The sequence below is a fragment of the Alosa alosa genome, chromosome 14 (assembly GCF_017589495.1).
Source record: "Alosa alosa isolate M-15738 ecotype Scorff River chromosome 14, AALO_Geno_1.1, whole genome shotgun sequence".
Lineage (NCBI taxonomy): Eukaryota > Metazoa > Chordata > Actinopteri > Clupeiformes > Clupeidae > Alosa > Alosa alosa.
Genome location: NC_063202.1, coordinates 4264928 through 4279623, shown reverse-complemented (window position 1 = coordinate 4279623; position 14696 = coordinate 4264928). Strand labels below are relative to the sequence as shown.

At 41.5% G+C, this 14696-nt stretch overlaps 1 protein-coding gene across 1 annotated transcript; it reads left to right on the top strand.

Annotated features, from left to right (window-relative positions):
* The first annotated feature begins 425 nt into the window (after positions 1-425).
* On the top strand, positions 426-12873 carry dpep1 (dipeptidase 1). The gene is made up of 10 exons (XM_048263628.1): positions 426-766; positions 1529-1655; positions 5482-5614; positions 6094-6244; positions 7323-7392; positions 8183-8359; positions 10727-10811; positions 10897-10972; positions 11341-11476; positions 12394-12873. The coding sequence occupies exons 1-10, from the start codon at positions 636-638 to the stop codon at positions 12583-12585; spliced, it is 1278 nt and encodes a 425-aa protein (XP_048119585.1). The 5' UTR covers positions 426-635; the 3' UTR covers positions 12586-12873.
* The last annotated feature ends 1823 nt before the right edge of the window (positions 12874-14696 follow it).

The following is a 14696-nucleotide window of genomic DNA, read 5'->3' as shown; positions in this document are numbered from 1 at the left end:
ACCCACACCACAACCCCCCCTCCCCCGCCGCCACTCTCGTGAGCCAGCCTTTGTCAGTTCATGTTGGGTCACCACTTGACTGACACAACTCTCTGTGACGACTACTCTGCTTCATTTGCGATTGCAGAAGCTCTTCCTCACTGTTCCCACACCAGCTCATCAAACTCATGGCCCATCTTCAATGGTACAATCACTGTGATTTTGCAATATACTCCAAGGGCTGGCTCCCTCCACTTGACATTCATTAACCAGCTTGCCGTTTCACACAGAAGCAAAAGTTAACTTTTATTGATACAAAATATTTGGAACAGCAGTTTTCTGCAATGTAATTCAGCTATATTGCTCTAAAGATTCCACTACACTCTGGATTATACATTAACTGGAGCACAGCCTATGATTTTTATGTTTTGAGGCTGATGATCTTTGGGCATTCACTCTTGAGACAGACACAGAGGTGACCAGCCAAGCACAGCAGACACGAGCCTGAGAACGGAGTCAGTGAGGCAGAGTGAAGTTAGAAAGATAAGATTGGAATCTGAATCTGAATATCTGTGTAAGTCTGTATAGGCCTGTGTATGTGTACCTGAAGTGATTTTAACATAGTATAGGTAGTGTTTGAAGGGAAAAACACCAGTATGCTGGGCAGAGGACTAAGCTGTGTGTTTGCCGTGGCTCTTGGGTTGGCACTTGGGCTCAGCGTCACCGGAGCTGAGACCCTAACGGAGCGCGCTCTTCGACTGATGGCCGAGACTCCACTCATAGATGGGTAGGAACAGATTGAAACTGACACATGTATTGTAACCGTGACACATTATTTTATTTAATTTACAAGCAAGCAGACTTACAGTAGATTGACAGATATTTTCTGGTGGTCCAGAGTTTTTTCTCTTATAGTGATTTAGAAATTCCTATCCATACCTTTATTTTCTCAAAGTTTGACTACTGCAACTCACTATATGTAGGTTTAACTAAATCCACCCTGAATAGACTAGCTGGTCCAAAATGCTGCAGCCAGATAGTTAACTGGATCTAAGACACATGACCACATATCACCAGTGCTGGCAGTTCCACTGGCTACCTGTGGAACACAGAATTAATTTTGTCTGCAAAGCTTTAAATGGCTTAGCTCCTCAATATCTTTGAAATCCTTACTGTCCTCCTAGACCTCTTCGATCATCTTCTAAGTGTCTTCTGTGTTCCTTCTGTTTTCCTTAACTCCTTGTCATTTTCTTTCATTTTGGTTTTTAACCAAAAATGTGTTAAAAAATGTCCTATAAAAATAAATTGACTTGACCTGACTTGACTTGGTGTTAGATTAAAAATTAAGAAACACACAGAAAAGTGTCCAATTGATAGACATGTGCAGGCCTACACATTCAGGATGTTTCTGCGTGAACAATACAGCTTTTGAAACCCTGACAATGGCAGTCTAATTTTACAGCCTGTGCAACCTGTCAATGGCTAAACAATGTTGTTGCTTCTGCTGTGGCAAGTCAGTTGTATGAACTTTGACCTCTTGCTGGTGCAGTCACAATGACCTTCCCTGGCAGATGAGGAAACAATTCAACAACCAACTAAACCTTGTAGACCTGAAAGTCCTGGAGGGCACACACACCAACATTCCCAAAATCAAGAAAGGACGACTGGCTGCACAGGTGCTCAGAGTCACACACACACACACACACACACACACACACACACACACACACACACACACACACACACAGACCTTACTGAATGAAAACAGATACTAAATTAGCTATTTGCTAATTGCTTGTTGTGCCCTGGCAGGGGCACTGCTAGAAAATGTGGTTCATCTGGTTATGCTGTAGAATGCTCCATTCACTTCAATGGGCCTTCCCAATGTACAGAGGTCTGATCATTTTGTATAACAGACCGTTGCTATGTATAGTTCTAACAGACCGAGTTTTGTGCCTCTGATTTACGTCTTTCTTATCATTCTGTGAGTGGGCTAGTTGGCTCAGTAGATGATCCGAGACGGCTGTATTTGCAGATAAACGTAATTTGTTTGCCTTTGATATGCTTGAATTTTGTGAAAGTTAGTGAGAAATAAACACTGTACATTCTAAAAAAGTCGTCATTGTAATCCCATATTGTAAACTCATCACAATCTCATCACAGACAGCATCAATAGAATAGCTCCTTATGGAATGTTTTTTGTGATAAAAAATAAATAAATAAATGAAATATGAAATAAATAAATGAAATATGAAATGAATAAATAAATAAAAAGCTAAATAAATAAATAAAATGTGAAATAAATAAATAAAAGATTAAATAATAAATAAATACAACAAACATGTACATGTATTCATTTAGCAGACGTATTCATTTAGAGTCACAACCCGCCTTGATGGGTGACCGACGTATTTATTTATTTCATGGTGCATTGCAAGACCGTATGGAATGTCAATGTCAATATAGTATTTATATTTAATCTTTTATTTATTTATATATGTATTTATTTATTTAATTAATATTTTATGTATTTATATTATTTCTTATAAAATGGATAGTTTCGGTCCTTGATTATGATTGGTTGAATCATGTTTCATGTTTTTTATTTTCCGATATAGCACGGCTGAGACCACATTTCATTCTATAGTAATGCACTTAGAATGCATAACAGTTAAAATTCAAAGTTGCTGAGCAACAATTTCGATAACAATCTACTAGCGGTGAAACTATTCTTTGGGGACTCCACAGAAGAATGGACATTAGTAGATGAAATAGCTTTTAAATTTCAAGATTATTTGTTTATTTTGTATCAATTTTTAATGTCCTATATGTGGTAGCCATTTTATAAAGGCAATAAGCCCCGATAGGCCGTGCTATATTGTGAATATAGCACAGCTGAGGGTTGTTTATTGGCATTCAGATTTGCTTCGCTTCGCTCGCTCGTGCCTAACAACACCGCTCAGCTGTGCTATGTTCACAATATAGAACGGCCTCTCGGGGCTTATTGCTTAACTATTTCATTTATTTATTTAATTTTGTCACAAAAACATTCCATAGGCTATAGGCTAGCAGCTTTGGATAATGTAAAGGTGGCACCTGATAAACTCACCTCAGCATGAACTGAGGGTTAAAATACACCCACAGCTGAAACCCTTGACAGGAGGGGACATGAAACTAGCTGTCAGACCCACGTGACTAAATGTCAGACCTACGTGACTATGTGACGGTATGCACAAAATGAAAACAGTTATAGAACCACAGCCTTCCTCTTTGTGTGTAAGAGAGAAAGAGACAGTATATCGTGTGTTACTTTTCTCTAACTTACAGCTAATGTACGTGACTACATGCAGAGATTAACAACAAAATGAGGTGTTGTAATCGCAGGTATCTCTGGCTGACATAATCAAAACTGCATGAAATTGGAGGTGTAGGATCATTATGACACCCTCTGAATGCATGCCAAGTTTCATGGAATTCCGTTCATGGGGGGCCATACAATAAATGAATTTATGTGTACATTTAGTGACTGTACACGAACTGGTCTGTAGATGACCAGACACGGTTTTCTGTGAATATCTCGAGAGGTTCTAGGATCACAACATTTATTTGTATGTTGGCCTCCAAGGGCCATGTCAACCCATCCCATATCCACTCATTTGATGTATAGCGCCACCTAGTTAAAAATGAGGCATTGTAATCGCAGGTATCTTTGACTGACAGTTTTTTAAAACTGCACAAATTTGAAGTGTAGGATCATTATGACACCCTTTGAATGCATGCCACGTTTTGTGGAATTCTGTTCATGGGGGACCATAGAATACATTAATATACAGTACCCTCCAGAATTTTTGGCACCTCTGCTAAAGTTGACTAAAAACTAGTGCCAATAATTGTGAGAAACGTGTTTTTGTTAAAAATATATATTTATTGTGAGATTACATCACCAACAGATACATTTTTTATACCGGTTTTTAGTCAACTTTAGCAGAGGTGCCAATAATTCTGGAGGGTACTGAATGTGTACATTTAGTGACTGTACACTACGCATGCACACACACATGCACTCATGAACACACACAAACATGCACATAAAGATACATACACACACATGCAGGCACACACACACACACATAAACACACACAAATGCACACACATATACACAAGCACAGACACACACACTCACACACACACACGCATGCACACACACACACATGCATAAACACACACATACACACAGAGCAGACATTCAGACATACGCACGCACACACGTACATGCACACACACAGACACGCACGCGCACATAAGCACAAATACGTACACGTATGCATGCAGAAACACACCCAAACGCACCCACAAACACACACACACACACAAACACACACATACATACAAAAACCCACACATGCAGGGAAGCAGGCACACACATACCATTACCCCCACACACCTACTCACAAATGAACACACATACACACACACACAGACACATAAAAAACACACACACATGCAGGCAAGCAGACACACACACAAGCGAAAACACACACACAGAGAAGCACACATATACACAAAAGCAAATGCACACATGCACACACTCATATACATACACAAAAGAGTAGGGGATGGAGTAGTAGATGGAGACAAATTGACAAGCATGATTTATTTTTGTGGAGAGAATGTGCAGGACTTAGTGGCGGTCATAACACTTATTTTGACCAAACACTTGTAAATAGACAAAACACAAGCAGCTCAAGAAAACATATTCATCAGTTTGATAACAACAAAAAGTGAATAGCCTACCGATTGTCCTGCGGGTGTACTAAACCATTTGAGTGAGTGTGACCTTAGACAGTCTTTACTATTTTTTATATACAAAATTCAGTCAGACAGTCAGTCAATCAATCTAGTTATTCAGCAAATACACTTTACAAACTAACTTTTAGTCTTATATTCATTATGGCATTTCATTTGGAAATTAAAATATTCAGGGAAAATATGATATATTCCAGACCTATCAAGGCCCCTCCCCTTTGGGGCCCTAGTAATCAGTCCCACAACCCCCGTCCCTCCACCCCCGCAGTCTGACGTTCTTGGGTCCTGGAGAATCAAGATAATGACTTCAATTTAAATTGAATTGTACTTATAGAGCGCCAAAACATTACACATGTCTCATGGCGCTTTACAGAGTGTTAGACAATCAGAGAAAGGGAAAGAATAGAAAAGAAGGCCCATGGGTAACAGGGGCGAGGAAAAACCCTAGAGATACAGATAGGAAGAAACCTCGAGCAGATCCACGACTCAAGGACCTGACCCTTGAGCAGACCTTCCCAAACAGCCTAAACTACACTAAACACATTCATTACCACACACACAAATGAAGTGCAAAGAGTACATATACTGTTTATACACTCTGGCTCCATCATTCTGTCAGAGTGAGCATTTGTAGAGAGTGAAATTTCATATATGTGTCTGAATATTAAGTGCATATTCCATAATCTCTCTTTCAGTTCTGGGCTGCCTACGTACCCTGTGAAACACAATACAAAGATGCTGTTCGACAAACACTGGAACAAATTGATGTCATCCACAGAATGTGCAGCAAATACCCCGACAACTTCATGTTTGCCACCAGCAGTGAAGGTGAGTGATAGAGCTGATATTTGAGAGCTTATACATGCTATTGCTGTGCATACAGTACATGGCCTGAGCTTTCCAGTGTGAATATGAAAGCTCCATACTTCACCTTGTACCTCAAGAAAGATAACAGCTTCTCAGTTAGATGGAAGGCTGGAAACCCACACGAGAACACCTTTACTTTTGTCTCACCAACCAGTCAACTCTGTCAGTGTTACGTAGAGCTGCAATGAATCCAGTTCCAGCTCCAAAAGTGATTCATATTTTTGCAGAAGAGTGAATGTGAATATAAGGTTATATAAGTCATGCACACAATGATGTTGCTTTTTGATGCCATTTCTGAACATGTATTAAACATACTTTTAGATACAGCTTTTGCATAAACATAATAAATTCTTCATCAAAGGACAACAAGTAAAATTTTGTGCTTAGTCTTAGACAAATGTCACATCTTAACACTCATGTGCAATGCTCCCACTCCACAGATATCATGACAGCCTTTAATCAGAGTAAGACAGCCAGTCTGATTGGCGTTGAAGGAGGCCACTCGATCGACAGCAGCCTGGGAACTCTCCGTACCATGTATCAGCTGGGGGTCCGCTACCTCACCCTCACCCACAGCTGCAACACGCCCTGGTGGGTTCCAGCTCCCACCTCTCCACTAGCCTGGCCTCCGTCTGCCTACGTACTCCCGCTCGATTTCTTTTCCCTACAGTACTCCGTCTGGAATAGCTCTTGTTCACTTCGTTTACTTGTCAAAACTTGTCTCCGAACCAACCAGCAAACAGAGGGTGTTCCTGAGAGCGATTACGTTTAAGTTGCAAGCTTATCGTAATCGTTGTGTCCCCCGTGGTTAACATACGTCATTACCAAACATTAGTGACTGAACTCCAATGATTTCAAACTTCAGACAAGCATCCACCAACCAGGAAATAAATGTTTGCCAATGGATCTAGGCCAGACTCTCTGCGAAGTCAGAGAGTCTGGTATCCAGGCTACCTCTCCACTCTTACACACTGAGACCCACTGTCATCTGGATCAGGCCTGCAGAGGCCCCAAAGTTTTTCCAAGCTACTTTTGCATTCACTCACACCATGTTTGCATTCTCTTGCAATAGTTTTGCATTCCCTTATTATACTTTTGACTTTTGTTTTGGGAACACAAAAACTATTATGAGGGAATGTAAATGGGTGAGATACTTTGGGGCTCTGTACAGGTCCGACACAACAGGGTGGTCCATTTTCTGGGACAAAATAATGTGAAAAGCAAACCGGAATTTTCCACATGGCTCACATTTCCATAATAATGGCATAAATTCACACAGATGAATTTATTCATAAGAATACATTCAAAATGTGTTGTTGAGATGGTAGCTACAGTGTGTAGGTAAAAAAATATATAAAGAGGAAGTCAGAGTGTGGACAGCGACTAACAAAATACCATTTACTGGGAAGAGAGTTAAATTACAAGGAATGTTCGAATGCCCTCCCAACCCCTCAGGTACTAGACACAACAGATGAAGTATCTCCTAAACCTGAACTGAAACTACGTTGTCCACCGTGGGTAAGCCAGGGAGATTCCGAGCGTCACTGATGGAAATGCGATAAGCATAAAGAGATATGCAGGGTTGTAGGAGATAATACACATAACGCTCCTAAAAGTACCTTTGATGCTACGTGATGCCATTCGTTTATTTATCTTCCTTTTTGTACAGGGCTGACAACTGGCTGGTGGACACTGGAAGTGACCCTATGGAGCACAATGGCCTGTCTCCATTCGGCAAGGTGAGCTCTCCACAGTGCAGCAGAGCAGAGATGAAACTCTGTGACACCCACTCTGAGGGAACCAACTGATCATGATCATTCTTGATCAGTTGCCAAGTCAGAGAGAGGAAACATGATGCAACACAACCCAAAGAGACAGAGAGTCTGGTGTTATTAGGCAGAACTAATCCCTGCAGTGACAATAGAAGGTCAAGAAAAAGATTTTTTCATTGTCTGTGGGCTTAGTGGTTGTGGTAGTTGGAAATTTCTTTCAAGCAGAGACAATGTGCTCACGCCAACGTTTGTGTCTGACACCAGTCACTCCCGAGTCAGAAATCATTTGGATCAGCTGTATTTGTTTTCCATCTCAAAGCATCTGTAGCACCATTAAAATAAATAAACAACATAGACTAAAATAATTGAGTTTAGCCTCGTTGACACCAGACCCTTCTCAATTAAGAGCGGGTCTGGAAAAGGTTCATTGACTTAACGACTTTCAGCAGGGGCGTAACTAGCAGTGAGATTAAATTCAAATGGGTGCATTAAACTCTTACCAAATAGTTTCAGAAGTGTAGCAATCTTGTAAACAAAGGTTTTAAATGTGGTTGTTTACTCAGTTCCAAAGAAGTACACATTCATTAGCGATTGTATTTGCGTACCCGTGTTTTAGGGACATTGGAAATGGGCTTCAATGGCCTCTTGGCCAGACGGACCTGCAGAGCAAATCCCAAAGTTAGTATGGGTATTCCCAGGCTAAATTGAGTTTACACAATCTAAAAATCTTTGCTTGTGTCTCCTTTCCCTCAACAAGTCACTGATTAAGGAGATGAACCGTATCGGGATGCTGATAGACTTGGCCCATGTCTCAGAGGCGGTCATGAACCAAGTCCTGGACATCTCCACAGCCCCGGTTATCTTCAGCCACTCCTCTGCTTACGCTGTGTGCGCCCATAAGAGAAATGTTCCGGACAGCGTGCTCAGGAGGGTGGTAAGTGAAGGGGCAGAAACACATCTCCATAGTGAACAGGCCTGTTGACACTGCAGTCAGACAGCAGCGGTCTGAGAAAGGCAACTGAGTAAGACACAATGGACTACAGAAAATGTATTCAAAAACAGTTACATTTAATGGAATGGTCAGTCAGAAGTCAGTTTATACTACAAAAAAGTGATTTCAGATCCCTACTAACGGTGACAACTTAAAGCTTGTTTGTATTAATTAGTATGTATTAATAAAAACTCTTCATTCTTGACAGGGTGTATAAACATCTTGAGAAACCTGCATCACACGCAAGACTTTTATTTGCTGACTTCAGTTCAGCCTTTAACAAAATGCAGCCTCACATTCTGATTGAACGATTAGCCTCATATTTTAAGCTACCCGAGCAGATTTTATTACTAGTTTTACATTTTTTACCAAACAGAAGGCAGCAGGTCTATGTAAATGGAAACATGTCCTGTGTCATTGTATCCAACACAGGCTCTCCCCAGGGTTGCGTGCTGTCCCCCCTGCTTTTCATATTATACACTGACAACTGCAGGTCATCTTGGGAAAACAGCTACTTGGTGAAGTAGCAACCAATCTGACCACAACAGAGCCCTTACAGAATTTGTCAGATGGTGCGATGACAGCTTCCTTGACCTAAATGTGTCTAAAATTAAAGAATTAATTATAGACTATAGAGAGATAGGAAGCACAGTGAGGAACCAAAACCGAGTGTGATACACAATGAAGATGTTCAAATAGTCCAAACATAGGCACAGTGTTTGACCCGGAACTGAAATTCAGTGAGAACACTGATAGCATAATTAAGAGAGCAGACCAAAGAATATACTTACTGAGGAAGCTCTTTTGACACTCTTCTGTAAACAAATTCTATGTACATTTTATCAAGCCTTCATTGAGAGTTTATTAACATTCTTTTATATGTTGGTTTAATGGACTGTCTGTGAAGGACAAAAAGAGCTTGAGCGACATTGTCAAAGTATGCTAAAAAATCACTGGTACCCAGTTAGAAGATCTCTGTTCTCTCTGGAAAACACAGGTGGTTCAGAAAGCAGAGAGAATATCTTGCCAACCAAATCATGTACTCAGTAATGAATTGGTTATCATGCAGTCAGGTCGGCGGTACCACATGCCAATACGTAAAACTAACCGCTATGCCAACTCATTCATTCCCTCTGCTATTAGACTGTTAAATGAACATCATATAAGACTGTTAAAAGAATGCACATAACTACAGCAATACTGGTTCTTGGACTCTGCTGCTCTGTTCCGTCACTGGCAGGTGAAGTGTGTATGTGTGTGGGTGTGCATGTGTGTGTGTCTGCGTGTGGCTGTAGACAGGTGATGTATGACTGCTGCAGTACTTATTTGTCTATTTATTATTCTTAACATTGCATACATTTATACCGTGTATGCTAATGCACTTTTTAACTTTATACCCCTTCATGGATGGGTTGGCTGTACACTGAATTGCCCCTCGGGGACTAATAAAGATATCTGAACTGAACTAATACACTCCATTGCGTAAGGGATAATGTACAGTCATTATTGGGAAAATAAGTCCCGACAGGGCGAACTGGACCCCGACGCGCCAGCGGAGGGGTCTTGCTTCGCCCTGAAGGGACATATTTTCCCAATAATGACCGGCGTTCTATAGATTATCCCGCTTAATATACGACTACTTGCCAAAACGAAAAAATAAACTCCGCAATATGTCTCTTTAGACTTATTTGTTACCGTTTTGTCGTGGCTTTTGCTGAGAAACAAATAGTTCGCAACACACGCTGAACTTGAATCAAACATTCTTTAGAACACGGCTGATCAACCGTCTGCTTTCACTTTTGAATGAAGTTCCAATGCAAGAAGTGACCGGACTACTTGCGGAGTGATATGAAAAACTTAAAGCACAAAACCCGTTGCCATTGACAGCGGTAATTATATGTTTGCAGCGATAATTACATGAAAATATTTTACCGTAGAACGTTGCGAAATCCCATTCAAGTCAATGGAGCGTTCTACTTGTATTGTGAAGAGCCGCATAATAAATATAGATATTGTATACTGTAAGGCATGAAAACCTCCATAAAAACACTATTCACAACTCAAGCATCTCAGGTATGAGATACTTTGGAGTGATAACCTTGACACAATGAAAGTGAGGAAAAAATTAAAAGGCTCGTTGACGCACTTTACAAAATATGAACAAAGCCTAGCTGAAGGTGAGAGTGGAGTGCTAACGTCATACTGACAACTTCAAGGACAAGGGAAAGAAAACGAAAGCCGGCTTAGTTTAATCAGCACAACAGAATTTATGTTTTGATATTTCTGTCATAATCTGTCAATCTTTTCCAGCAAGAAAAACAGGGGATTGTAATGGTGAACTTCTACAATGATTACGTTACCTGCAGTAAAACAGCTAACATAAGCGATGTCGCCGGTGAGTTCCCACCATGAACTTACACTCACACATGTAGACAAAAATATAAACAATTAGCTAATGCTCTTTTTTTCTCAATACCTAGACCATTTTGACCACATAAAAAAGGTGGCTGGCAGTTCTATCATTGGTTTTGGAGGGGACTATGATGGTGTGACTAGGTAAGTGGTTTTACTTGAGGCAAAAGATCCGGCTGTCCAGGTGTCATTTCTATCTCTGCAAGTCAAGACCAAATATTATTTATTGTGCTTTCACTGCAGTTCAAAACAACACATTGCATGTATGTGTAAACTTGGCATTAAATATGCTCTATAGCAAAGTGTTTTAGGATAACAGCTTAAAAGTGATGATGGAGTTTACAGTCCACACCCTTACACTCTTACTTGTCACTGTCCTTTGGGGCTAGCTTGTAAATTGACTCAGACTAGAGCTTGGACACACACACACACACACACTGACAGAAAGACAAACAGATGATCACACTCACACACACTTTCACTGAAATGACTCTCGCTGTGCGAGGTGACAGGGTCCCTGAGGGGCTGGAGGACGTGTCTAAGTACCCCGCCTTGGTGGAGGAGCTCCTGAGACGAGGCTGGATGGACAGCGAGGTGAAAGATGCACTTGGGCGAAACCTGCTAAGAGTATTTAAGAAGGTGGAGGAGGTAGGACACGACTCGAATCCCGCCCTCCATTTCCACCTCACACACGGACTACTTTCACACTCACTCACTCACTCACACACACCTGCACACATACACACACACACGAACGCATGCACACACAAATATGCACACACAGCTGGGGCAGCCGTGGCCTACTGGTTAGCACTTTGGACCTGCCGGTTTGAACCCCGACCAGTAGGCACGTCTGAAGTGCCCTTGAGCAAGGCACCTAACCCCTCACTGCTCCCCGAGCGCCGCTGTTGATGCAGGCAGCTCACTGCGCCGGGATTAGCGTGTGCTTCACTTCACTGTGTGTACACTGTGTGCTGTGTGTGTTTCACTAATTCACGGATTGGGATAAATGCAGAGACCAAATTTCCCTCACGGGATCAAAAGAGTATATATACTTATACTTATACACAAATACACACACACACGCTCTCCATATAAAGTGTTTTAATAGTAATAGTTGTGTAATCAATAGTTGTTGCAACCAGTCTGTTGCCATAAACGTTAATACATCATGAGCCCCCATTATGGGATCTAATAAAGTGGAGGACATGCTTCAGTACAGACACACTATGTCCGTCTCCTTGTTGTCCCTGTCAAGGTTGCCATGGTTGTGGACACCTCAACAGGCACAGGCAAGGAGAGGCGGGGGGTTAACCGTGGTGCAAAGGCAAAGCTAGAGTTCAGGGTGACAGCCGCAGGGAACAAGCTTACTTTGAACCTGCTGGTTTGGGTTTACAACCATCAGCATGTCAAGTTATAGTCTTTTATGATCTGATCAGTGGAGTGCTCAAGTGCTACTTTGCGCTACTTTTTCAGTTTTACTGCAACCTTACCTTGGGTTGATGGCTCATAAACTCCTGTCCTCTACCTTGGCTTGATGGCCCATAAACCCCTGTCCTCTACAGGTGCGTGATGGTTTGAAGAGCGAACTGCCAGGTGACACTCCCATCCCACTCGATGAGGTGAAGAACCCCTGCAGGACGGACTACGGTTACCCCACCCCCACAGACAACGCAGGCCCACGGCTTGCCCACACTCCCTCAGCCCTGGTTCTGTCTCTGCTGCTGCTCACCGCTCTGCTGGCCAAGTCAGTCTGAGCCACTCACCGACCCCCCACCCCCACGCCCGCCCTACGCCTAGTGAATCTTGAAAGTGGCAACTTTTATCTCTTAGATGACTCAGGCTTTCGGACCAATGATCTGGTTATTTACGTAAGCAGGAGGAACTGTTTTGCTGCCTGACTTGACTCATCTTCATTTAATTATGACATTTTGTATGTTTTTATCCCATTCTACCACAGTTTGTCAATTATAATATACTGTACTTTTGCTTCTTTCAAATTCCAGCTAATAGCACAAAAAATAAACCATGCGATGCTTTCTACAGCTGTTGGTCTGGATTCAGTTCAGTTGTAGCAGCAATACAAAGATTGTCCATAGAGCCACATTTTTTTGACAAAGCCTCTGCAACTACAATGTAAGGCTACTTTATTTTGTGGTAATAATAATAGCATGCAGCTTATGTCATGACATATTTCCCGATACAGTCCTACCTAGCGCTTGTTTGAAAAGCCCACAGCTTTTCAATATTGCAATTCCAAAGAAGGACACTGTGGTTTGTCCAATGTGAGCAAGGCTTCTACCAAAAAGTATTTCTTTATTTCTGTCGTAAGCTATAAACAGTGTAATGTTTATAACAAATTAAAAGATGAATCACCAGCATGTCAAACTACAATATGCTGGCTGTGACTCCAACAAGCAGTCACACAAGAAGGGCAGCCGTGGCCTACTGGTTAGCTCTTCGGACTTTTAACCGGAGAGTTGCCGGTTCGAACCCCAACCAGTAGGCACGGCTGAAGTGCCCTTGAGCAAGACACCTAACCCCTCACTGCTCCCCGAGCGCCGCTGTTGTTGCAGGCAGCTCACTGCGCCGGGATTAGTGTGTGCTTCACCTCACTGTGTGCTGAGTGTGTTTCACTAATTCACGGATTGGGGTAAATGCAGATACCAAATTTCCCTCACAGGATCAAAAGAGTATACTATACTTATACAAAAGTTAGCATCTAGACAGTGGAAACCTGAAATCTATCTTCAGTTGGTGAGGAGTCCAGAGAACAGAGAAAACACACACACACACACACAAAGGGGGTTAATAGATAATGATGAAACCTTAGCTGCTGTTGCTTGTGCCATTCAGAAGACTTAAAATCAGGTTCAGATGAGGTGACTGTGAACTGCAAAACTAGTCATATAACTCATTCTGCCTTTCTCTTAACTGGCCAGGCTATACAGAAAGCATTTGGCTGTGGTTTGCTCAAGGATGATTTCTACAAGGTCCCACAATATGACATTTACTGTCAATACAAATTGTTCATGATCTGTTTCATCCTACAAAGTGACTATGGCTTCATGAAAGACCTTACAATTATTGAAGCTCATATTTGGCTCATATATTAGCCATTATAACCCTTACTGCTACAACATATCACTTTACCTTATTGCACAATCCCTTAAAAATCTATTTCATTTATCATTTCAAATACATATGTACATGAAATGGATTTCACTGGATAAAGTTACATGATCATGCATTTCCCAGTGGTTACACAACCTTTCTCTTCATACAATTTTTGATGTCATGTCCTACATATTAAATACGGTTAAAGGGATATTTTAAAAAATTTGGTAGCTGTTCTGTGTTCTTGTAGCACACTGTTAAACAGGATTTCATAGTTGGACATTATTGAGAGAGGCTTTTGTAATTATAGAAATGAACATGCACATTAGCAGGTGCTGCAGAACAGGATCCCTGGTGAATTTAATTTCTCAGTTTGCCTATACAGCAGGTTTGGCTTGGGTTGACGGTGCTTAGATGTCACACATCTACTATCAGCAAAGCAAACAGCATTCATGCAACACTCAGCGGTAACCTTTATGGAGCTCATGTCATGGTGTGAGAAGAGAGGAAAGCTTATTGTACTACACTGTGTTTACACTGCTCGAAAACGGCCGTGGGATTTTGAAAACACAGTCCATGTTTGGTCATCGGGGTTTCCTGGCACTGGGAACAATGTAACTGGAAGAGATATTTCCAATTGCAGTGGGCAAAGCTTAATACATCCTGTCACAACAATGGGCTTATCAAATTTATGTGTAGACGAGCACAGATGGCTCTCGTCATCAGTCAACTGACTGCAGCTGAGCAATGT